At 38.2% G+C, this 26638-nt stretch overlaps 1 protein-coding gene across 1 annotated transcript in view; it reads left to right on the plus strand.

The window, feature by feature from the left end:
• LOC150084478 (uncharacterized) overlaps positions 1-19478 on the plus strand; it is an 804913-nt gene extending 785435 nt beyond the window's left edge. Inside the window, exon 18 of the mRNA XM_090376257.1 lies at positions 19200-19478. Coding sequence (XP_090232383.1) covers positions 19200-19400 — 201 coding nt within the window. The 3' untranslated portion in view covers positions 19401-19478. The remainder of the gene's footprint in view (positions 1-19199) is intronic.
• The last annotated feature ends 7160 nt before the right edge of the window (positions 19479-26638 follow it).

Here is a 26638-nt window from a genome sequence, read left to right on the forward strand (position 1 = left end):
CACAGAAGCCCACAGAAGGCAGATATGAAGTTCTCTAAGCAGTGCAGACGAGCTGCAAGAGTAGCTCATGGTGTCTTGTCAATGATATACAGGAATTTTTCTAGCAGGGATAAGGAGGTGATTATTCCCTTGTATAAGGGAATGGTTAGGCCACATCTTGAGTACCGTATACAGGTCTGGAAGCCTCATTTCAAAAAGGATGTAGAGCTGCTGGAATGGGTACAGAGAAGGGCAACAAGATTAGTGAATGGAACAAAGGGTTGCTCTTACGAAGAAAGGCTTAAGTTTTGCAAATTACAGTCTGGAGACTAGGCACCGGCAAGGTGATCTGATAGAGGTGTATAAGGCTTTGAATGGTTTGAGCATGCTCAATGCCAATGGGATTCTTCCTCTTGCTCAGAATAATCACCTCAGAGGGCATAAATTCAAATTGAGGAAGGACGGATGTCGGATAGATGTGCGGAAATTTGCCTTTGGCCAGCGGGTGGTTGGTTGGTGGAACCGACTTCCATCATTTGTTGTTGAAGTTGATAGCCTAAACAAATTTAAGGCTCAACTGGACAGGTATTTCGAACGAACAGAGGGGTGAAATAGGAGTGGTGTGTTTTTTTTTTTTTTTTTTGGCTGATGCTGAATAAGCTTGCTTTCTTGCATCATATGCCTCTACTAATGCTAAATGCTAATGCTAAATACCATGCGAGGCGTGCATTAACTATTCTTTCCAGGACTTTGCACAAACAGCTTGTCAGAGCAATAGGACGATAGTTACTTGGATTGCTAGGGTCTTTTCCTGGTTTTGGGAAAGAAAGGACGATAGCCCTTTGCCAGGAATCCGGAAATTGTTTTGTGGGCAACTGCCCCCTGAGCCACAGCACTCCCATTAGCTTGAGCCTTTTGCTTTGCTGCTCTGGTCTGAGTCATGATTCCGATTTAATACAATAAAATTTCAGTTTCAGAACAAAATTAAATCCTTAAGTTATATCCCAAACAGTTATAACGCTATATTTATTTTTTCGGTGTCGAGTGTTTTCTACAAGTTCCCTTTATACAACTTCCGTATCACGTGTACCACTATAGTTATGTATTAATTATTTGTTACGGTTAAGTCATTATATATATATATATATAGAGAGAGAGAGAGTTAAAAGTACAATTTAATTGACAATATTTTATTATGCACTATACTACACTAAGCTTATGCTATCGTGTAAAAATGGCGGGAATTCACGAACGGTACTTCTACGGACTCGTAAGTATTGATTAGCTTCGAAATCTCGCTATCTCAATTTAGAATAAACTAAGGATCCTGACTAGGTCTATAATCTACTTATAGAAGATAATTTTATATAACAATTGGTTAATAAATCGACTAAATTTGGTTAAAAAAAAACCTCTCCTTCAACGGAGCTGCAATTTGTAAAACGTGGATTTGATACAGTTACCAATACTATGTAATACCTACAAAATCAGTGTGGCATTGGAGGCAAATTGCTGCTATGGATAAGGGGATGGTTGAGTGGCAGAAGACAGAGAGTGGTAATCAATGGACACTGCTCAACGTGGACTAATGTTATTAGTGGAGTTCCTCAGGGTTCAGTGTTGGGTCCGTTGTTGTTTTCGGTGTTTATGAATGATATTGATGATGGGATATCAAGTTTAATGTCCAAGTTTGCAGATGATACAAAGGTTGGCAGGGTTGTTGAGGACACTACTGACGCTATGCTGCTGCAACAGGATCTGGAAAGGTTGAACAGATGGGCTGAGAGGTGGCAAATGAAGTTTAACATTGACAAATGTAAAGTACTACATATGGGAAACAGTAACCCCAGAGCAACGTATCGACTCTGCGGTACTACACTGACAGTGGTGGAGAATGAAAAGGACCTGGGGGTAATTGTGCAGGCAGATATGAAGTTCTCTGAGCAGTGCAGACGAGCTGCAAGAGTAGCTCATGGTGTCTTGTCAATGATATACAGGAATTTTTCTAGCAGGGATAAAGAGGTGATTATTCCCTTGTATAAGGCAATGGTTAGGCCACATCTTGAGTACTGTATACAGGTCTGGAGGCCTCATTTCAAGAAGGATGTAGAGCTGCTGGAACGGGTACAGAGAAGGGCAACAAGATTAGTGAATGGAACAAAGGGTTGCTCTTACGAAGAATGGCTTAAGTTTTGCAAATTACAGAGTCTGGAGACTAGGCACCGGCGAGGTGATCTGATAGAGGTGTATAAGGCTTTGAATGGTTTGAGCATGCTCAATGCCAATTGGGATTCTTCCTCTTGCTCAGAATAATCACCTCAGAGGGCATAAATTCAAATTGAGGAAGGACGGATGTCGGATAGATGTGCGGAAATTTGCCTTTGGCCAGCGGGTGGTTGGTTGGTGGAACCGACTTCCATCACTTGTTGTTGAAGCTGATAGCCTAAACAAATTTAAAGCTCAACTGGACAGGTATTTCGAACGAACGGAGGGGTGAAATGGGAGTGGTGTGTTTTTTTTTTTTTTTTTTTTGGCTGATGCTGAATAAGCTTGCTTTCTTGCATCATATGCCTCTACTAATGCTAATGCTAATGCTAAAAAATCTCTGTCTAAGTTAATATGCCAATTTAAGCTAATAAATCAGAAAATAAATCAGGAAAAACTTCTCTGTTCCAAGAGCGTCAAAGAACTTCGTCCGCACAGGCTAGCCTCGTTCCCGGACTGTTTAGAAACAAATGGTCTGCTTGCTTTCCAGGACACAATGTGGCTTTCGAAGAAATCGATCCACTCTGGATCATTTAATCCGATTGGAAACATCCATTCGTGATGCTTTTATTAAATCCGAGCATTTGGTAGCAGTTTTCTTTGATATTGAAAAAGCGTACGACACAGCCTGGCGATTTGAGATTTTAAAAGACCTCTATAACTTTGGTCTTAGAGGAAACCTTCCTCCTTTTATTAAAAACTTTCTTTCGAATCGGCAGTTTCAAGTCCGTTTAGGATCCACCCTCTCTCGAGTTTTCTCTCAGGGAGAGGGAGTCCCACAAGGATCCGTTCTAAGTGTCACGCTTTTCGCAATCAAAATAAACTATCGCAGAACAACTTCCACCCACTGTAAACAATGCCCTCTATGTTGATGACTTTGCTATATTTTGTCACTCATGCAATATGAGGGTCATTGAAAGGCAACTGCAGAAAACCATTGACCATCTTACAGCTTGGTCTTTGGCTAATGGGTTCAGATTTTCATCACAGAAGACTGTTTGCTACACTTCTGTCGCAAACGTAATCTTCATCCTGACCCAGAATTAAGGTTTAGGCAAAATAACATCCCAGTTGTAGCAGAATTCAAATTCCTTGGATTTATTTTCGACAAAAAGCTGACATTTTTACAACATATTCGTCAGCTGAGGACAAGATGTGTCAAAGGGCTTAACATCCTTCGTGCCCTTTCGTCAACCTCATGGGTTCTTCGTCTCTGCTGGGCACTTGTCCGTTCCAAACTCGACTATGGGTCTCAGGTCTATGGTTCTGCTAGAGATAGTGCACTTCGGTGGTTAGATCCAATCCACCATCAAGCCATCCGGACAGCCACTGGAGCATTTCGCACATCTCCTGTCCAAAGCCTTTACGTTGAAGCAAATGAACCATCTCTGTCATTTCGCACATCTCCTGTCCAAAGCCTTTACGTTGAAGCAAATGAACCATCTCTGTCTCTTCGACGTAAGCAGTTGTCCTTACAGTACGCCTTCAAATTAAAATCCCTGCCCGATCATCCCACATGGCCATCCATTTTTGAGCCGCGCTGGGAAAACCTCTACAACACCCTTCGGACTACCAACAAACCTTTTGGTATTTGCATTCAAGGGCTGCTGAATGAGCTGAACTTGACGGTAGACAACGTTGCCCAGTCACCAAGGCAATTCTTTCCACCCTGGCATGCTTATTCTCCAACTTGCTACCTCTCCCTTAAGACCTGGGAGAAGGCTACTACACCGCCATCTGTCTACCAGCAACTCTTTGCATCACATAGACAGCAGTATTCTGACTTTCTGCCAATCTATACAGATCTGCTGTTGTGTTCCCTCACAAAACATTATCCTATAAGATCCCACAAGAAACTAGCATTTATACTGCAGAGTTGCATGCAATACAAACAGCCCTAGATCACATTAAAAATCGCGACTACCAGAGGTATATGATTTATTGCGATTCATCGAGCGTGTTACAGGCTCTGGTATCGGTGAGTTTTAACCCTCATTCGATCCTGTCCAGGATCCGGCAGATTCTTTTTTCTCTCAAGAAATTAGAATTCGATATACGTTTTTGCTAGATCCCAAGCCACATTGGGATCCGGGGAAATGAATCGGCTGATGCCGCTGCCAAATCAGCCATTTCCCTGGATAATTATTGCCTGTCAGTCCCCTATACAGACTACAGGCAAATAATACGTTCTAAACTACTTTCCCAATGGCAAGATTCTTGGCATGGACAGGCCACAAATAAATTACATCACATCAAGCCTGTAATTATGCAATGGCAGTCCAGTCTACGCAGGGTCCGAAGAGAGGAAGTTGTTCTTGCTCGGCTCCGCATAGGTCATAGTCATCTAACCCATTCCTACTTGCTGAGGGCCGATGACCCACCTATGTGCGAGATGTTCAATGTTATTTTAACCGTCCGTCATATTTTAATAGAATGTCCTGTTTTTATAGAAGCATGACGCTTGTATTTTACCGCTTTTAATAATTTGACTGAGCCATTTACACTCAGTCAGATTATAGGTGACAGACACAATATGTCTGACGTTTTTAACTTTTTACAATTTATTAATTTTTATACAAAGATCTAACTTTTATACCTTTTTAACATAATTAATTGTTTGACGTGGTAGCCTTGGCTACCAAAATGTTTAATAGCATTTTAAACTTGACTTGGCGCATTATGGCCTTAGCTGCCAATGTGCCATTAAAAACCAAACCAAACTTCGGTACCACCTGGCAATATGGTGTTCTTCATTCTTTCGGCTTAGAGATCAGTTACCCCAATTTATACAAAACTTCCAACGGGACAAAAATATTTCAGATTCGATATATGAACAATTTGAACAAGAGGAAGGTGTACTGCAGGGGTCCATTCTCAGTGCAACATTATTCAGCATTAGCATTAGCAAAAGCACATGATGCAAGAATTAAACTCCTATGTGCTATCACCTGCTTGTGGGTAGTTAGTGCCAGCCAGGTATAATGGAGAATTTATTATATGGAGAAGGAATTCATCTTCTGTGCATGATCCCAATATGAGTTTGTGGAATTTCCACTGGAATGCCCCTTTGGTGGTAGGGTTATGATTTGTTTATCCTTCAAGCTGTCGCCTTGCTTTCAACTTACTTTTCCATAATGCCATAGCATTTCTAACTTCAAGAGACCAGCACTAGAAGGAAATAGCAATTACGGTGGAAATTCCGTGGAGAGAATGACACCCATGATGAGAACACCGAAACTAAATCAACACAGCCCACTGCTGCCTCTATATAATTATTGCAATGGGCATTACATTGTAATGCCCATTGCAATATGATGCCAGCTGTCTGAGCACAAGCACTATCTAGCAGTTATGCCCATTGGTCAGTTTGCTTAAGAGATATAAAAAATTCTTAGACAGTTTTGCTTGGTGATTCACAGAGATATAATAATTGTTGTGAGTACCTTTGTATAATTATGTAAAATGTTTTAGCAGTCTAATTTTTATCATTTAATTTAATCATTACTTTTTTAATGCTTAAGTAGCCACCCTAAAAGTAAAATGGAAAATTTCATCAGAAGACATGAAGGAGAATGCTGCAACAAGAACTATATTGGGAGACCCACAATATAATCCTTATGATAAAAGCCAGTGATTAAAGTGATAAAAGCCAGCTTGATTTGAGCAGGAACATGCAACTGAAAAGGTGCAGAGTTATCCGTAAGTATATGGACAGTTTTTAAGTTTTGGATTTTCTTCGTGTGAAGAGAGGAACTGTCCTCCTCTGTGTGCTGTTTGTTGTGAAAACTTTCCAACGATGCCATGGTTTCTAGCAAATTGAAGAGACATTTAATCACTAACCATGCAAATCTTGTGGATAAAGATTTGAGCTGTTTCAAAAGATTAATTTCACAACAAAAAAAAAAAAAAAAAAAAACAGGCAAACTATTTTGAGAAACCAGTACAAATTTCTGAAAACATTCGGATTGATTCTTATCAGGTATCAGAAACCATTGCATTGGGAAAAAAACCACACTCCATAGCCAAGTCAATTATTTTTTTCCAATTTAATGGCTGATGTTTAATTGTCAGAACATTGTTTGATACTGAAGCTGAAAAATAAATCCCTAAAATATCCCGTCAAATGACACTATTTGAAGAAGAATAATGGAAATGTCTTCTAAAATCGAAGAACAAATATCTACAAGGCTAAAAAAAATCACAATCTACTAACATTAGCAGCAAAGCACAGTTACTAGCCTTTGTTTCTTTTATTCATGGAACTGAAATTATAAGAGTAGAAACAGGTGCATGTATACTTGCATATACACCAATGCTAGGAGTATAGTTAATAAATTTGATGAGCTTGAAGTGCTAGTCAAGACATCAAAGGCAGATATTGTTGGGATATCAGAGACGTGGTGTCACACAGACATAAGCATTGCAGAATTGGAATTGGCAGAGTACAATGTGTACAGAAAGACAGGACAGAAAGGGAGGAGGGGTTATGCTGTTAGTTAAGAAACACATAAAATCTGAGGACGTGCATCCATTTGATGTTGGTGGACAATGTAATGTTGAGTCTGTTTGGTGTGACATAAGCACTGGGAAAGGAAAAATGAGAGAGGTGTGTGTTATAGGCCTAATGAATCTGATGAGTATAATGAGCAGAGAAATAGAGTGGGCCAGTAAATCATAGTGTCTTATAATGGGGGATTTTAATTTCCCAGAGATTGACTGGAATTTGTGGATTGGTCACTCACACACTAGCAAGGCTTTTGTAGATATTTTGGATGATTGTTTTTTACAGCAGCATGTTCAGGAGTCAATTAGAGGGAGTAATGCTCTTGATCTGATTATCAGGAGTGATTCTTCATGCATTAAGAATCTGCAAATAAAGGAACCACTAGGTGGCAGTAATCACAGTGTGCTGAAGTGGGATTTACTGAAAGAGGTAACCAGTGGGCTCACGAGAGCCCATTGTTATTTTTTTTTTTTTTTAATTTGCGAGCCCATTGTTGAGACGATCTTTTTTTTTTTTCTTTTTTTTAATTTGAGAGCCCATTGTTGAGATTCATTTTACAAATGAAATCCTGAATGCAATTATTGAGTATCAGAACCGAAACTACGGTGGGGCGAGCAGAACCCCATCCCCAGCATTTTAATGGTGCAGTCGATCGGTTATGTATTTTAAAATTGCTTCATTTTTGATTTAATTAAGTTGGACCTCTGTTTAACGAACTTCTTTATAGCAAATTTTTTTGATTTTCCCTTGGTAATTACATAAAATTAGTGTCCATTGAACAAAGAAAATTTTCATATAACGAATGGATTAGGAGAGACAACTGTGTATGCATTGTTCTCACCTTTGACCTTTAAGCAATTTAGGTAATTAGAAAGTGCGAATTAAGGGTGAAAGGGATTACCATTTCACAATGTTAGTGGTGTCCGTAAAACCTATGCAGTCACATACCGAGAAGTTGCGCTAGTCAATATACTTTCCATAGCCAGTCAAAGGATTAAGAAGATTCTTGACACGGATTATAGCCTCTGGTCAACCTGTGTTGTGGTTCCCCTTTACTCCGACAAACGGGCATATGTTTTTCGGAGAAGTGATCCATGCCTTCCAGTAAATTTCTCCTGTCTATGTTTACATGGTTACAGTAGCTGAATATCCAAGTGATTCCGATATTTTGAACAGTATTCAAAGAACTAGTGAAAGTAGCAACGTAGTTGGGGGGGGGGGATTGAGGAAACTAAGATATATCTTTATATTATATAAACTTTACGAAGATGAAATGTTGGCAAATTTTGAAATTTCGTCGAGGCTTTCACTGTCTAGTAAACGTTACTGGCTAAAAAACTGTATCACCAATCTCCAAAAAACTAGGGTGAATTAAGGATGATTGCTAAAGAATTTGATGTGGAAACTGTAAAGATTGGTCATGGGTTCAGGTCATGATGGGCAGCTTTTAGCTTGCGGACAGCAGTTGTGTGTTGGAGGAATTATCCCGCTTTGTGCAAACATTTTGAATCAGAAGTTAAATATTCCGGATTATTAAATTGACTTTTAAATTTGGACTTTTTTAACCATTTAGCACTAATGGTTAACATCCAGCAAGAGCTCTCTTACCTTTCAGAAGCTTTACAGAATCACTATGGGAAAAGCAGATAGATTAATTCTTCGAACTATCAATGCTATTGCTAATTTGAAAAATTCTGAAGGAAATTATGAAGCTAAAATTGAGAGCATGTTAAAGTGGAAAGAATTTGAAGGAATCAAAATTGAAAGTAAAAAAATTACATTGTGACAAGTTATTAAAGGCATTGTTTTATCCTTAAAGGATAACTTATTAATGGAACAGGGTGATTTTAAATTAAATAAAGAAAATAATGATACCATTGAGAGAAATTTTAAACATATGCTACCCAAAATCGTGGAATGTGAAAGAACTTTTGTCTCGGTGGCAAGACAGTGAAAACTGAATAAGAAATTTAAGTTTTCTGATAAAATATGAAATAAAAATTAATGATTTTAGAGATTTTTTCGAAGACAGTTTATCTTTAAAATCGAGTGGAATACCTTTTCAATTAAGAAAGCCAGAAATATCTTTGAAACCATTGCCATTAGCAGTGCTGAAGCTGAGCGAGCTTTCAGCGTAATGAATACTATTGATTGAATGAATGAATGAATAATGTTGACAATTAAACATGTTGAAATGGAAAACCATTGCTTCAATTTGATCCGGATCGTTACGTCAAATCATTCCTCTGTAATCATCGCTCAGCTATTGAGCAAAGCAAAAGATCGACAACAAATATTAAAAAAGAAATAAATTGGCAATTTTTAGAATAAATTTTTCTTGAATATTTGTGAATATATATTTTTTTAAGTAATATTTGATTTTTTGTGTACTTTTTCTAGAAAGTTTGTTTTTTATGTAATATTTGTTTTTATATTGTGGAATGCTTTGTGATAGTTTTTATGTTATTTGTGATATTGGGATATATTTCATGTTATTTTTTATTTGCAATATTTAAATTTTATCATGAAAAAAATATATCCATTATATTTCCTTAGTTGTTAAAAAAAGGTTGCGCGTGTGCCGAGCATGCACAGTAGATGTTTTATGCAAAATGTCCTTCGCGTTTCTTTTAGGCATTTTGATTTGTATATATCGATTACGAAATAAAAGAGCTTTTTTATTGAAAATATTTTATTGATCACTCACAGATTTTCATAATTTCTGGAAGACAAGATACAATGGATTTATGATAACTAAAGTAAGAGATGTATACTTGCGAGTGCAACGTATCTAAATATCTCTGTAAAATAGCACCGATTGATGTACCGATCTTGTAGTCGAAGCGACATACGCAACTGTTAGGGGCACCTAACAATGGAATGTAACAAAAATGCGAGACGAAAAAAATAAATTGTTGACAAATATTTGTAATGTTGAAATCATACTTACTGCAGTAGTAACTTCAGGAAGCATGATTGTGACGTCATATTATTCAAAAACTCTAAAAGGTTAGAACTCTAGACACCGTCGTATCCTGTTATCATCTTAAGGCGGAGCATGACGACCAGATTTTTAAGTTTTTTTTTTTTTTTAGATAGACCTAGGAACATTTTATACATTCACTTATACGCATGGTTAAGGGGATAATAAGCCGCTTCCCCCCCTAAATTTGACCCTGCTTGAGATATCATACCGGTCATGAAAAATGCATCACGCACTATGATCACAGTACTAGTGCAAAAGCGCCTCTAGTGGACGCCATGGATGACGTCACTCCGTGACCGATCAAATATACTCGGTAGAAAGTCGGAAAAACTGCGAGCCCATTGTTAAAATATTCACAGCTCACCACTGGAGGCAACTACCATCAAGGGTAAAGGGAAGGGTTTTTGCTTTTGTAAAGGTGACTATGGTGGTCTGAGACAGTGTTTAAATTCTATTTGGTGGGACCAACTGATGATGTTACCAACAGTAAATTCAAAATGGGAAGCATTCAAATAATTAATCTTGAAAGCTACTAGGCTTTTCATACCAACTAAAAAATATTGTTCAATATTTAGGCCTAAATGGATATCAGATGAACTAATTAGACATGTGACAGAGAAGAAAAATGCAAGGGATACATATAAAATAACAGGTGACACAGAAGACTATGATAGATATAAGCTGGTTTGTAACCAAGTCACAAAGAACATAAGGCAGGCAAAGGCAGATTACGAGAAATCTTTGGCAAACGATGCAAAGAAAAACAGCAAAAGGAGGTCTTTATTTATGTAAACTCTAGAACGAAGGGGATGAAATTGATGGTTCAACTGTTAATGATCCTACTCAGGTAGCTAACAAACTAAATGAGTATTTTGCATCTACATTCACACATGAGGAGTTATTCAGGATGGGGAATACCAGAGGTGAAATAAACTGATAATCTTGCAATAACTCAGAGCAAAGTGGAGGAGAAATTGTTGAAAATAAACATAAGAAGGTACGTGGTATGGATGGAATCTATCCAGTTATATTAAAGGAGGCAGAAAAGGAAGTAAGCAAACCCTTAGCCATAATTATGAGAGCTTCCTTGGACTCAGGAGAGGAATCGATGGACTGAAGATGGGCAAATGCGACCCCAATCCACAAAGGAGGCTCAAAGGAAGACACAGGTAATTACAGACCTGTTAGTTTATGTTCTGTCCAGGGAAATTAATGGAGGCACTGGTTAAAGAAGCATTGCAGGATCATCTAAACGTGACTTCAGTTATAGCTCGGACACAGCATGGTTTTGTTAAGGGGAAGTCTTGTTTGACCAATTTGATTGGATACTATGATGTAGTCACAAAGGAACTGGATGTAAAGAATAATTTTGATATCATATATTTGGATCATAGAAAGGCCTTGGATACTGTTGCATATGGAAGACTGCTGCAGAAATTGGAGCAGCATGGCATTGCAGGCAAATTGCTGCTGTGGATAAAAGGGATGGTTGAGTGGGAGAAGACGGAGAGTGGTAATCAATGGACACTTCTCTTCTTGGACTAATGTTATTAGTGGAGTCCCTCAGGGTTCAGTGTTGGGTCCATTGTTGTTTTCTGTATTTATAAATGATATTGATGATGGTATATCAGGCTTAATGTCCAAGTTTGCAGACAATACGAAGGTTGGCATGGTTGTTAATGACACTAATGACAGTACACTGCTGCAACAGGATCTAGAAAAGTTGAGCAGATGGGCTGAGAGGTGGCAAATGAAGTTTAACATTGAGAAATGTAAAGTACTACACATGGGAAGCAGTAACCCCAGAGTAATGTATCAACTCTGTGATACTACACTGACAGTGGTAGAAAATGAAAAGTGGTAGCTCATGGTGTCTTGTCAATAATATACAGGAATTTTTCTAGCATGGATAAGGAGGTGATTAACCCCTTGTATAAGGCAATGGACATGCCACACCTTGAGTACAGGTCTGGAAGCCAGTATACAGGTGTGGAGGCCTCATTTTGAGATATATGTAGAGCTATTGGAACGAGTACAGAGAAGGGCAACAAGATTAGTGAATGGAACAAAGGGTTCCTCTTATGAGGTGATCTGATTGAGGTGTATAAAGCCTTGAAGAATCCCATCGGCATTGAGCATGCTCAATGCCGATGGGATTCTTCCTCTTGCTTAGAATAATCACTTGAGAGGGCATAAATTCAAATTGAGAAAAGGCAGTTGTAGGATAGATGTGCGGAAATTTGTCTTTAGCCAGCAGGTGGTTGATTACTGGAACAAACTTCCATCTGTCATTGTAGAAGTTGATAGCTTAAAAAGATTCAAGGCAGAACTAGGTAAACATTTGGAGAGAGTGGATGGGTGAAATAAGGGTGTTTTTTTTTTTTTTTTTTGGCTGATGCTATATAAGCTTGCTTTCTTGCATCATGTGCCTTTGCTCATGCTAATGCTAACTCATTTCTTATGCTGCAAAGACTTAAAGAATGCAGCAGAGGTAACAACATTTCTGTTACTTTGACTGGCTACTTAGAAACATTAGGACTTCCATGGAAATCATGCTTGGGTGTCTACACCAATGGTGCTCCATCAGTGATGGGTCCATGAGAGGTTTTATTTCATTTCTAAAGAAAGAAAACCAAATGTGATGTTTATTCATTGCTTTCTGTACAGAGAGACCCTTGTTGGAAGGACACTCAGCAATGAGTTGAATTCAGTGTGAGATCAGGCTATATTAATCATCAATTAATGTTTTGAGCAAGCTCAAACGATTAATTCTTGCTATCTATTGGTTGCTGCCATCATTTTCCTTCTGCCAACTGTTGTTTGTTATTCTCCATACTTTCTAATTCTTTTAAAATAACTTCAACTGTTTGGACTTTTCTTAGACTTTCATTTCAGTGGCATCATCATTTATTTCATCCTCATTCGAATTATGTTTCTTTTCATTGGCACTTTCAGGTTTGATTGACTCATTGGAAGCCAGTTTTGTAAACTAGCAGAATGTACGTTTTAATTTCCTCTTTATGCAGTCTTTCTATGCAGTACTGATGTCTGCTTTTTTTTCTTTGGTGGCATATCTAAAATTACTTGGGCTTCTGTTGTTTTATTTAAATTATAAATCACAATATTCACAATTACCTGTTTATATAGCAAGCAAAAAAACGCTATACACACATTATTTTTGACTTCTATCTTATTCAGTATCATAGAATATACACAATGCGCAAACTGCTGTGCATTCGACCATACACTGATAAAGTTGTTGCCAGATTGGTCCCTTCAAAGTTACGTTCTGCACAGCAAATAGATCTATGCTACTGTGCAGTATGTACTAATATTTAAGGATGCATGCAGACTTGAATTGCCCTCTGCAAACATGGCATTTGGCAAAAATTATTTTCACCCCGTCCTTTGCTCTAATCCTATCATCTAGGGGCACCAGCAAAATAGCTTGGCACGGAACTGATGTGGCCTGTCAGTGGCATCCTTCTGATACCGGTGCCCCTGGCACCTGCCCCAATGCCAACATATTCTTATGCTACTGTCAGGCCATACTGGAATACCAAGAAATGAAATCATGGATGATGCTACCAAACATCCAACCAGCACTGCCTCAATGAATTTTCTAGTACTGTTCACTGATTATGAAGTGCATATATGAAATATATAAAAAAAAAAAACAATGGACACTTCGGTGACAAAAGAAAATACATAATAAACTACTTAAAATTAAACACAGTTATGAGCTTCCAGCTTTCATACAATCAGACAAAAAGAGGTTATCCTAGCAAGAATCCAAATCGCCCCTACTCATCTGACCTATCTATTCCTACTATCAGGTCATTAGCATTAGTAGAGGCATATGATGCAAGAAAGCAAGCTTATGCAGCATCAGCCAGAAGAAAAAAAAATCACTCCCATTTCAACCTCCGTTCATTCGAAATACCTGTCCAGCTGAGCCTTAAATTTATTTAGGCTATCAACTTCCACAACAAGGGATGGAAGTCTGTTCCACCAACCAACTACCTGCTGGCTAAAGGTCTTTCCTCAATCTGAATTTATGCCCTCTCAGATGATTATTCTGAGAAAGAGGAAGAATCCCATCGGCATTGAGCATGCTCAAGCCATTCAAGGCTTTTATACACCTCTGTCAGATCACCTCCGGTGCCTAGTCCCCAGACACTGTAATTTGCAAAACTTAAGCCTTTCTTCGTAAGAGCAACCCTTTGTTCCATTCACTAATCTTGTTGCCCTTCTCTATACTCGTTCCAGCAGCTCTACATCCTTCTTAAATTGAGGCCTCCAGACCTGTATACAAACAGTACTCACGGTGTGGCCTGACCATTGCCTTATACAAGGGAATAATCACCTCCTTATCCCTGCTAGAAAAATTCCTGTATATCATTCACAAGACACCATGAGCTACTCTTGCAGACCGTGTGCACTGCTCAGAAAACTTCATATCTGCCGGCACAATTATCCCCAGGTCCTTTTCATTCTCTACCACTGTCAGTGTAGTATCACAGAGTTGATACGTTGCTCTGGGGTTACTGTTTCCCATATGTAGTACTTTACATTTGTCAATGTTAAACTTCATTTGCCAGCTCATCTGCTCAATCTTTCCAGATCCTGTTCCAGCAGCATAGCGTCAGTAGTGTCCTTAACAACCCTGCCAACCTTTGTATCATCTGCAAACTTGGACATTAAGCTTGATATACCATCATCAGTATCATTTATAAATACAGAAAACAATAATGGACCCAACACTGAACCCTGAGGGACTCCACTAATAACATTAATCCACGATGAGCAGTGTCCATTGATTACCACTCTCTGTCTTCTCCCCCTCAACCATCCCTTTATCCGTAGCAGCAATTTGCCTCCAATGCCACACTGCTCTAATTTGTGCAGCAGTCTTCCATGTGAAACAGTATCAAAAGCCTTTCTAAGATCCAAATATATAATATCAAAGTTATTCCCTGCATCCAGTTCTTTTGTGACTGCATTATACCATCCAATCAAATTGGTCAGGCAGTACTTTCCCTTAACAAAACCATGCTGTGTCCAAGCTATAACTGAAGTCTTGTCTAGCTGATCCTGCAGTACTTCTTTAATCAGTGCCTACATTGATTTTCCTGAAACAGAAGTTAAACTCACAAGTCTATAATTACTTGTGTCAGTCTTTGATCCTCCTTTGTGAATTGGGGTCATATTTGCACATTTCCAGTCCATGGGTACCTCCCTGAGTGCAAAGAAGCTCTCATAATTATGGCTAAGGGTTTGCTTACTTCCTTTGCTGCCTCCTTTAATGTAACTGGATAGATCCCATCCACCCCGGGTGCCTTTTTTATGTTTATCCTCAACAATTTCTCCTCCACTTTCCTCTCAGTTATTACAAAATCATCTAGCTCACTGCCAGAGTTTACTTCACCTCTGGCATTCCTCTTCCTGAATAACTCATGTGTGAATGTAGAAGCAAAATATTCATTTAGTTTGTTAGCCACCTGAGCAGGATCCTCAACTGTTGAACCATCAATATCCAGTGGACCAATCTGATTCATCCATTTCCTTCTAGACTTTACATAGGTAAAGAACTCTTCAAAAAAAAAATCTGCCTTTGCCTGCCTAATCTCCTTTGTGACTTGGTTACAGACTGGCTTATATATATATCATAGGCTTCCATGTCACCTATTAATTTATATGTATCCCATGCATTTTTCTTCTCTGCCATATGTCTCATTAGTTCACCTGACATCCAAGATAAATTCTTTAAATGCTTCCCATTTTGCATTTGCTGTTGGTAACATCATCAGTTGGTCCCACTGTATACAATTTAAATACTGTCTCAGTCCATCGTAGTCGCCTTTACGAAAGCAGTAACCTTTCCCTTTACCCCCAGATGGTAGTTACTGCTGAGTAAATCCCACTTCAGCACACTGCGATCGCTGCCACCTAGTGGTCCCATTCCATGAAGAATGTCTACTGATAATCAAATCCAGAGTAGTGCTCTCTCTCTCTAGTTACCTCCAGAACATGCTGATGTAGAAAACAATCATCCAATAAATCTGCAAAAGCCTTGCTAGGGTGTGAGTGACTAATCCACAAATTCCAGTCAATATCTGGGAAATTAAAATCCCCCATTATAAGACTCTGGGTTACTGGCCCACTCTATTCCCCTGTACAGTTTCTTATTATACTCATCAGAGTCATTAGGCCTATAGCACACTCCTGCTCTCAATTTTGATCTCCCAATGCTTATGTCACACCAAACTGACTCGACATTGCACTGTCCATCGATGTCAACTGGCTTCACCTCCTTGGATTTCATGTGTTTCTTAACTAATAGCATAACCCCCCTCCCTTCCTGTCCTTTCTGTGCACATTGTACTCCCCAAATTCCAGTTCAGCATTCCTTACATCTGTGTGACGCCACGTCTCTGATATCCTAACAATATCTGCCTTTGATGTTATTAGCAATACCTCAAATTCATCAAATTTATTTACCAAAGCTACCCCCAATCTTAGCTACCCTAACGCAACCCATGTGTTTACATGTACCGCAATGACTCCCAGCAGTCTCTGAATTTTTTTTTTTTTTTTTTTGCTAGTTGTTGGCGCATTGGCTTCTGTGGCCATAATGCACCTCCCAAGGTTTTTGCAATACTTTGATCCAAGCCCGAGGCGGGATTCGAACCCGCGACCTTTGGGTTGCCAGGCAGGTACTTTACCCACCCAGCTAGCCCAGTCGGCAGTCTCTGAAATACCCTGCATCTTGTTTTCCAGGCTGCTTGCTTCTTCCAATAGAAGCAGTGCAAGAATCACTTTCACCTCTGCCAGTGGCTACTGTTAATCTATTAGTCCTTGTATCCCCACAAGCTAGCAGTTTTCCCACCCAACTGACACTGCCTCGATAGCATCAGCAAATATTCTTGCACCCTTTCTATTTAAGTGTATCCCATCCCTGTAGAAGCAATCCCTTCTGTTAACAAGTACAGACCAGGCTGAAAAAAATTCTACCCCTTGAGTATTGTACAATCTTTCCAGGGCCTAATTGTTCGACAAGGCTCTCATCATATACTCCCTTCTATCGTGTCTGGGTAGAATTGGAGACACTTTTCAAATTCAACTGTAATTCACGGCTTTTTTTCAACAGTGACCTGTACTTGTTAAGTAATTCCGCCGGTCTCCTACTCTTACCCCAGGGGCTGAGATCTGGTGAGTATGGGCTTGGCACACCCAGGGTCCTGAGCTGGATACCATCATACTTCTCTTCTTGGTGATTCCCTTCTACTTCTCTCTCTCTCTCTCTCTCTCTCTCTCTCTCTCTCTCTCTCGGTAACTTGGAAATGTTTTTTAAGCTGGTGCAGCATAAGCCTCAGGCTTCCTTTCACTATATGGCTAGTAATAATAATATCATTAGTAATGACCCTCCACAGTGTACAGATTGCCACATAGAACTCAATAAAACATATACTCCTGGTAATGTGTCTTGCATAATAATGCCAGGCTGTTGTAATTCAGCTCTCTCTCAAACTTGCCATATCATAGGTGAAGAATCAAATCTTATAGAATTTTTTCCTGAAACGAATAGGATTATATGACCTCTTCTGACTACTTCCATTGCAGCCAACACAAATAATATGAACCACACTGATAAGTGCAGGCACATCCGTAGCCAGGTGGGCAGGAGCAGCAGTGCGTAGCACATGCTTCTTGATTAGACCGGCGTTCGAGCCCATGACCACCAAATACGGAGGATGCAGAAAGATCAGGGAATGACCACTGCATATCCCCGGAGCAATATGGCCTTAGTTGCTAATGCTCCTAAAAAACTAAATAACAACAACAACTGATAGGTGCAATATGGCCTAAATAGCCATTGCACTGGAAAATCCAACAACAATGACATTCTCTCTCCAATTTTATTATCTTTTTTGAAGAAATTGGATTTCTGTTGAATTTTGTTATACTGCGATTTCATAATGTCCTTTGTTTCTCTTAGTGTAATTTTCAAATTCCTCTTCAGAAGCAGCAAACGTTTAAAGATTATCATGGCTTATTCTGCCTTCGTGTAATTTAAATTTTTCTTTACTTTGTTTCTCCTTTTTCTTCATGTTTCATTTCACCAATTCATTTTTCTCTCTGAGAATGAATATAAGATTGAAGAGAAATATAAGAATAAATTTGTGAATAAAAAGTCTGAGGGAGAAGATGATTACATCACGTTTGCAATGGTTTGGACACATGAAGAGAATGAACTAGGGCAAATTACCAAGAAGAATGGTTGAGATGAAAATGGACTTGAAGAGGCCGAGAGGAAGACCCAAGAAGAGATGGAGAGTTCAAATTAGAGAAGATGTGGAAACAAAGGGAATTGACTGGGAGAAAATGTTAGAACACAAGGTCTGGGAAGGTAAAAAATGATGGAAGCCTTTGACTCACCTGACCCAACCTTAGGTTGAACGGTAAGGAAGATGATTTTTTTATCTTTGAGATGCTGTTGTTGTCTCTCCTTCCATTACCATATGATATTCAGTCCCTTCTTCTGACCACATTCTTTCATTCTCCAGAATAATGTCCTTTTCACTATTTTATGCAACCCATTTTGACACTTTAATTCTTTGATTTCTTCTGAAGCAATAAGATGTATCTTTTTCCATGCATTTACTACCATATTCTGTTTTGCTTCATTCTAATTTGTAAGCCACATAAAAATAGCACTTATTATGTTATAATTTTTAATATTTACCTGTCTTTTCTCCTCTTGCACCTTGCCCCACTGTCCAGCACGTCAAAGAAAACAGTGCACTATTGAGTTCTTTCCATTCAGAACAACTCAGCAGCATTGCATTTGATAGATTTTGGTTTGACTTTGACATAGATTTATAGTGGAGTGTATGTCAGGGAGTAATACTCAGTTGTACACTTTAAAATGCTGTTATGAGAAATAAAGGAAAGCCACTTTACATTGCTATAGTCATTGATAAAATTTCAGCACAAAGATATTCAAGTATATTATTTAGATTACAAATATGATTATCCTTCTACAATACATATTAATTTTTCATTTGCATTTGAGTTTAACTTCTGAATGATGTTACTTCTTTTACTAAGTGATTGTGAATCATTCTGAAAAGAGTTTGGAATTGTACCATTAAATTCTTGTTTAGTAAAAATGTCCATTTTGTAAAATTCTTCAAAAAAAAAAAAAAAAAACAGATGGCAATCCAACATATAGTTCAACAAAACAGATTAGCTGTTGAGATTAGTGAAATTTTATATATTAAATATTAGTTTAACATTGTTTTGTACCAGACTACTGAACCAGCTTTGGTTGTAGAAGTTGAGAAATTGTCACACTGAACATTAGGTGACTGAGAGCATGACCAATGAACATTAATCTGCTCATGAAGTGGCAAGTATAATGAAGTTTTGTTGTTGATTATTTATTTTTCATTTTAATTTCAGGCAGAATTTATCTCCACCGATATGTTTCATCAGGATACAAAAGCACAGAATAAACAAGCAGCTTCCAAAGCATTTATTATCCAAGAATCAGTAGACTGCACATTAAATATTGCTCTCGTTGCACCAGAAAGAACATTGTTGAATGATATTACAGTGGCTGGTCAAACACACAAAAGCATTCTGGCTATCGATATGTCCTAATCTTTGCTGAGAGACTTGTAAATAATGTACAGTGTAATGTAAATTTGTGATTTGTTTGCTTTTCATAAAAAGTTTTATTTACACGCACTAAAAAAAATTTATATGATTTTATTTAGAATTTTATTTAACATTTATAATGTGCATGTTTTTATAAATTATTGCATATGATAAATGGCTAACTTTCTTTAATTTTTTTTTTTTTCTAAGTTTCACTGTGCAAAGTTTTATAATAATGAGTATCTGTATGAGTCTGATTCCAAATACTGCTCTTTATTATGTTACTCCTTCCCACCATCAAAAGAATAATAATAAATGAATGAATAAATAATTAAAAATTGTACATTAAAAATTTTTTAATACTATTCTTTATTTTGACCTCATATTGGATACAAAATTGAAAAATATATTTAGTAGCAGAAATTATGAACAAGAAGTTATCAGGAATAATCTGATAATTTCTTGTTACCCAAGAAATTATCAGATTATTTCCAGATGGGTGCATATATTTTGTTCATTGGCATATGGAAATCTGATTTATTTTTTATTTATTTATTTTTTTTTTTCTCCTCTCTCTCAGAGTTGTACTTTCTCTATTTTTGGTATAACCATTGATGATAAAATGCCAGGACCATATTAAAAGTACACCAAAATTCAACCGATGTCCCTTATATAATTCCAGTATATATTTAATTTTTTTTTTTAATTTATTTGTTTGCTGCATTGGCACAGTCATTGTTTCTTGATTAAGAAACATTTCTATGTTTGCGCTATACTTGATTAAAGTAAAACTAGAGCTACCTCAAAATGCTACCAACAGAACAGATTCAGGTGAATTTAGAATTTCAAAAGTTTGCTAAACATGATAAGATGGAGGAAAAATAAGTGCAAAAAATTTTTTGAAAGTTTTTTAAGTTTACTTTCTGTAAAAGTACATGATTAGTGTCAAAATGGAAACACATACACAAAGGATAGTATTCCCACCAGTTACCCCACACCGACTACAGTGTGACAGTCCAGAACAGCGAGGAGTTACATCCATTTTTTCTTGAGAAAAGCAGTGGAAAAAGATCTCATGCATGTTTGGAGGAACACCACAACAAGTATTCTTAACATACTGTAAGAGTGAAGAATTTCATTTCGAAAATAATTCTTAAATATTTAATACACATCATAATTTCGGAATAGTGAGTGTTGATAATATTACTTTTATTAGCTATTGAACTAACAGGTCTATAATTACTTGTGTCAGCCTTTGATCCTCCTTTGTGAATTGGGGTTACATTTGCACATCTCCAGTCTATGGGTACCTCCCCTGAGTCCAAAGAAGCTCTCATAATTATGGCTAGGGGTTTGCTTACTTCCTTTGCTGCCTCCTTTAATATAACTGGATAGATCCCATCCACCCCAGGTGCCTTTTTTATGTTTATCCGCAACAATCTCTCCTCCACTTTCCTCTCAGTTATTACAAAATCATCCAGCTCACTGCCAATGTTTACTTTACCTACATCATTCTCCTTCCTGAATAACTCCTCATGCGTGAATGTAGATGCAAAATACTCGTTTAGATTGTTAGCCACCTGAGCAGAATCCTCAACTGTTGAACCATCAATATCCAGTGGACCAATCTGATTCATCCCTTTCCTTCTTGAGTTTAAATAGGTAAAGAACTATTTTCTGTTTTTCTTTGCATCCTTTGCCAAGGATTTTTCATAGTCTGCTTTTGCCTGCCTAATCTCCTTTGTGACTTGGTTACAGACCAACTTATATCTATCATAGGCTTCCATGTCACCCATTAATTTGTATGTATCCCATGCATTTTTCTTCTCTGCCACATGTCTCATCAGTTCATCTGACAACCATTTAGGCCTAAACCTTGAACAATATTTCTTAGTTGGTATGTAAAGCCTGGTAGCCTCCAAGATTAGTTCCTTGAATGCTTCCCATTTTGAGTTTGCTGTTGGTAACATCATCAGTTGGTCCCACTGTATAGAATTTAAATCCTGTCTCAGACCATCATAGTCGCCTTTACGAAAACAAAAACCCTTCCCTTTACCTCTGATGGTAGTTACCTCCTTGAGTAAATCCCACTTCAACACACTGTGATCACTGCCACCTAGTGGTTCATTTATCTGCAGATTCTTAATGCATGAAGAATCACTACTGATAATCAGATCAAGAGTATTGCTCACTCTTGTTGCCTCACAAACATGCTGATGTAGAAAACAATCATCCAATAAATCCACAAAAACTTCTGTTCCAGGTAAATTAATGGAGGCACTGGTTAAAGAAGCACTGCAGGATCATCTAGACAAGAATTCAGTTATAGCTCAGACGCAGCATGGTTTTGTTAAGGGCAGGTCTTGCCTGACCAATTTGATTGGATACTATGATGTAGTCACAAAAGAACTAGATGCAGGGAATAACTTTGATATTATATATTTGGATCTTAGAAAGGCTTTTGATACTGTTGCACATGGAAGACTGCTGCACAAATTGGAGCAGTGTGGCATTGGAGGCAAATTGCTGCTATGGATAAGGGGATGGTTGAGTGGCAGAAGACGTGGACTAATGTTATTAGTGGAGTTCCTCAGGGTTCAGTGTTGGGTCCATTGTTGTTTTCGGTGTTTATGAATGATATTGATGATGGTATATCAAGTTTAATGTCCAAGTTTGCAGATGATACAAAGGTTGGGAGGGTTGTTAAGGACACCACTGACGCTATGCTGCTGCAACAGGATCTGGAAAGGTTGAACAGATGGGCTGAGAGGTGGCAAATGAAGTTTAACATTGACAAATGTAAAGTACTACATATGGGAAGCAGTAACCCCAGAGCAACGTATCAACTATGCGGTACTACACTGACAGTGGTGGAGAATGAAATGGACCTGGGGGTAATTGTGCAGGCAGATATGAAGTTCTCTGAACAGTGCAGACGAGCTGCAAGAGTAGCTCACGGTGTCTTGTCAATGATATACAGGAATTTTTCTAGCAGGGATAAGGAGGTGATTATTCCCTTGTATAAGGCAATGGTTAGGCCACATCTTGAGTACTGTATACAGGTCTGGAGGCCTCATTTCAAGAAGGATGTAGAGCTGCTGGAACGGGTACAGAGAAGGGCAACAAGATTAGTGAATGGAACAAAGGGTTGCTCTTACGAAGAAAGGCTTAAGTTTTGCAAATTACAGAGTCTGGAGACTAGGCACCGGCGAGGTGATCTGATAGAGGTGTGTAAGGCTTTGAATGGTTTGAGCATGCTCAATGCCAATGGGATTCTTCATCTTGCTCAGAATAATCAGCTCAGAGGGCATAAATTCAAATTGAGGAAAGACGGATGTCGGATAGATGTGCGGAAATTTGCCTTTGGCCAGCGGGTGGTTGGTTGGTGGAACCGACTTCCATCACTTGTTGTTAAAGTTGATAGCCTAAACAAATTTAAGGCTCAACTGGACAGGTATTTCGAGCGAACGGAAGGGTGAAATGGGAGTGGTGTGTTTTTTTTGTTTTTTTTTTTCGGTGATGCTGAATAAGCTTGCTTTCTTGCATCATATGCCTCTACTAATGCTAATAACATCTTATTTTTTTAAACTGTTGGCTTAAACTGAAAGTACCAGTTACTGGATGTTCAAGTCTAATTCCTAGTATTAAATTTTACATTGGAAACACTTACCATGCACTGGAGAGAGTGAAGGTTGAAAAAAAAAAAAAGAAAAAAAATACAAGTGCAACTGTGAGAAATTCACACAAGTAAAATTGCTGGGTTTTTCATCAGATCGCTCAAGCTTTAAATACAGAGATCCTGGTGAGTTTTTAGATATCCAAAACCTGCTATTGACAATAAGAAAAAATTAAACAAATATAAAATTCTCCCCACAGTTCATGGGGAAAAATATAAAATTATATTCAAAGAACTATAAAAAAATATGTATTTTCCTTATACTTTGGCAAGCCGACCAATCAAAATTGTTTTCAGCTGTGTCTTGGAAATAAACATATGTGATTCTAGCCATGATGACCAGTTGTCATCTTTCAACCAGCGAGGTGTTGCTTCAGAAGTGTCAAATGATAACAGGACTTTCTAAACCCAATGACTCATACTGAATTATGTGAAAGCTGATTGTGACCGGGCACATTTTGATGTGTTATTCCTTTCAACGTGATGACCAGCTTTTTAACAAAGTGCAAGACAAGAGGGGTGAAATCAGTGTTGAATTCCTTTGGTGTTTTCCATGTGACAATTTGAATTTGCTTTCTGTCGTTAACATGTAAATAAACTCATTTCCATTCAACAATAAACCAACAGAAAAAAAACAAAAATCTTGGCATGTAAGGAATAATCTCAATGTGATGGCTGCGTGAGTTTTTTGGGTTGAAAGCATAGATTGTCGATTGTATATTTGCAAATTTCCCATCAGCTCAGAGAAAAGGACAGAGTGTGAGTAAACTTGAAAATAATTTTGTATGCTTACTGCTAACAGCCGAGAGGATATGTCGCCAGCAGCCAAACAAGCCGAGACCAGGTAAAAATAAAAATTAAATTGAAAATTATATTCTGAAATACCACTAATGCCATCTACGGAGGAAAAAGAAAATCAAAAAATAAAATGGCACAGGGCAACACATTTTTTCCCATGAATCACTTCTGGCTGCCATTTCAGGTCCCCTTCCAAATCAGGATGCCATCTGGTCTGCCATTATGCCAGTTCCAACTCCACTCAAATTACTACTGAATTACTTGCAACTAGACCATTTGTGTGAAACACTATCAAGAGATGTTTTGTGTAAAAATAAAGGGAACCTGAAAACCATAAAACGAAAATGCCGACACTTGAAATAGTGGCTTTTAGTTGGAGTTTGTGCTACCATTTAATTATTTTGAAAATTTCTTGTCTTTTGAATTTTAGTGATTTATTTTCTCTATGTACCACTTAACGAATGCCACACTTGGTGTGATTTTTTTGTGGTGTGTTTATTTCAAATAAATTTATTGAATTCATGTTATAAAACACAATGTTGTAATTTATAATTACATATTATTATTAATAAATTACACAATGTTGTAAATAATTACAACATTGTGTAAACTGATAAAGCCCCTATGTTAAAGTGTTAAATAGCCCAGTAAAATTAGCAGAAGGTATGCTCTGTGAATGTTACAGAATCAAGAATTACTAGCAGCAGCTGCTGCCGTCGAGGTCCTATTCGCATCTCGGATTCCACACAAGGGTGGAGGTGTTGCAATATTTTACAATAAATCAATCTGCTTTCACGCTATTGGATAAAAAATCGAACAACTCGCCCAATCACAAAGCAATCCTCATTACGTTAGGACACAACTTTGTGAAGTTTGACATCTGTGTGGCTTATACACCCCCAATGCCTTACCAGCAACTGTACTCTTACAATATGAGGCTGAAGTTGTGTAGCACTAGACCCGTATGTGCTGAAATTACAGCAGATGGCAACAAATACTCAGAAAAACCACCTCCCAGATGATCCAAATAAGTCATCAGGAGCAGAACCTGCAAAGTTGAGATAGCGAGATTTGGAAGCTAATCAATACTTACGAGTCCGTAGAAATACCGTTCGTGAATTCCCGCCATTTTTACACGATAGCATAAGCTTAGTGTCGTATAGTGCATAATATAATATTGTCAATTAATCAGTAAATCTATTAATCTTGATAAACTTTATTGTCAATTAAATTGTACTTTTAACTCTATATATATATATATATATATATATAACGACTTAATCGTAACAAATAATTAATACATAACTATAGTGGTACACGTGATACGGAAGTTGTATAAAGGGAACTCGTAGAAAACACTAGATACCGAAAAAAATATATATATAACATAACTGTTTTGGGATATAACTTAAGGATTTAATTTTTGTTTTGAATTTTATTGAATTAAATCGGAATCATGACTCTGACCAGAGCAGCAAAGCAAAAGGCTCAAGCTAATGGGAGTGCTGTGGTTCAGGGGAGAACTGAGGGGGGCAGTTGCCCTCTGAATCACAGTCTATTAAAATGCACTGTTTGCTTGATGTTTGCGGAGCAGTCGGGTACGGGACATGATACTGCCAAGGGGGATGTCTTTGTGCGTGCACGATGTAAGGAGTGCAAGGAAATCAGGCGGCAACTCAGCGTTGTTATGGGCCTTTATGAGAGCTTGAAGGACAGGGTGGATGCCCTCGAAGGAAATAAATTGAGGGGCCCATCAAGCTCTCAGCTGCCCACATCAAAGCCAGAGCTTGCACTTGGTCATCAGGCAACACAGAAGCAGCCCCCTAGGCAGAATGCGCTGGTCCCACAGGAACTAGTAGTTGTTGGTGACTCTATTGTCAGGGAAACGGGGAACATACTTTGTAAAAAGGATAGGTGGAATAGGACCAGGGTATGTCTGCCAGGGGCAAAGGTTGATGACGTTGTAGAGCGGATATCATCTTTTAAGGGCACAAAAGGTGATATAGTTGTACACGTTGGCACTAATGATATTAAGAGTAGGAGACCGGCGGAATTACTTAGCAAGCACAGGTCACTGTTGAAAAAAAGCCGTGAATTAGGGTTGAACTTGAAAGTGTCTGCAATTCTGCCCAGACACGATAGGAGGGAGTATATGATGAGAGCCTTGTCGATCAATTCGGCCCTGGAGGGATTGTGCAAGGCTCAAGGGGTAGAATTTTTTTCAGCCTGGACTGTACTTGTTAACAGGAGAGATTGCTTCTACAGGGATGGGATACACTTAAATAGAAAGGGTGCAAGAATTTTTGCTGATGCTGTCGAGGCAGTGTTAGGTGGGTCGGAAAACTGCTAGTTGGGGGGGATACAAGGACTAATAGATTAACAGTAGCCACTGGCAGAGGTGGAAGTGATTCTTGCACTGCTTCTATTGAAATGAGCAGAAGTCTGAAAAACAAGATGCAGGATATTTCGGAGACTGCTGGTAGTCATTGCGGTACAAGTAAACACATGGGTTGTGTTAGGGTAGCTAAGAATAGAAACAGGTGCATGTATACCTGCGTGTACACCAATGCTAGGAGTTTGGTAAATAAATTTGATGAATTTGAGGTATTGCTCAAAACATCAAAGGCAGATATTGTTGGGATATCAGAGACGTGGTGTCACACAGATATAAGTAATGCGGAACTGGAATTTGGGGAATACAATGTGTATAGAAAGGATAGACAGGACAGGAGGGGAGGAGGGGTTATGCTATTAATTAAGAAACACA

Source organism: Mastigoproctus giganteus, chromosome 6 (genome assembly GCF_048544385.1).
Source record: "Mastigoproctus giganteus isolate SK-2022 chromosome 6, ASM4854438v1, whole genome shotgun sequence".
Taxonomy (NCBI): domain Eukaryota; kingdom Metazoa; phylum Arthropoda; class Arachnida; order Uropygi; family Thelyphonidae; genus Mastigoproctus; species Mastigoproctus giganteus.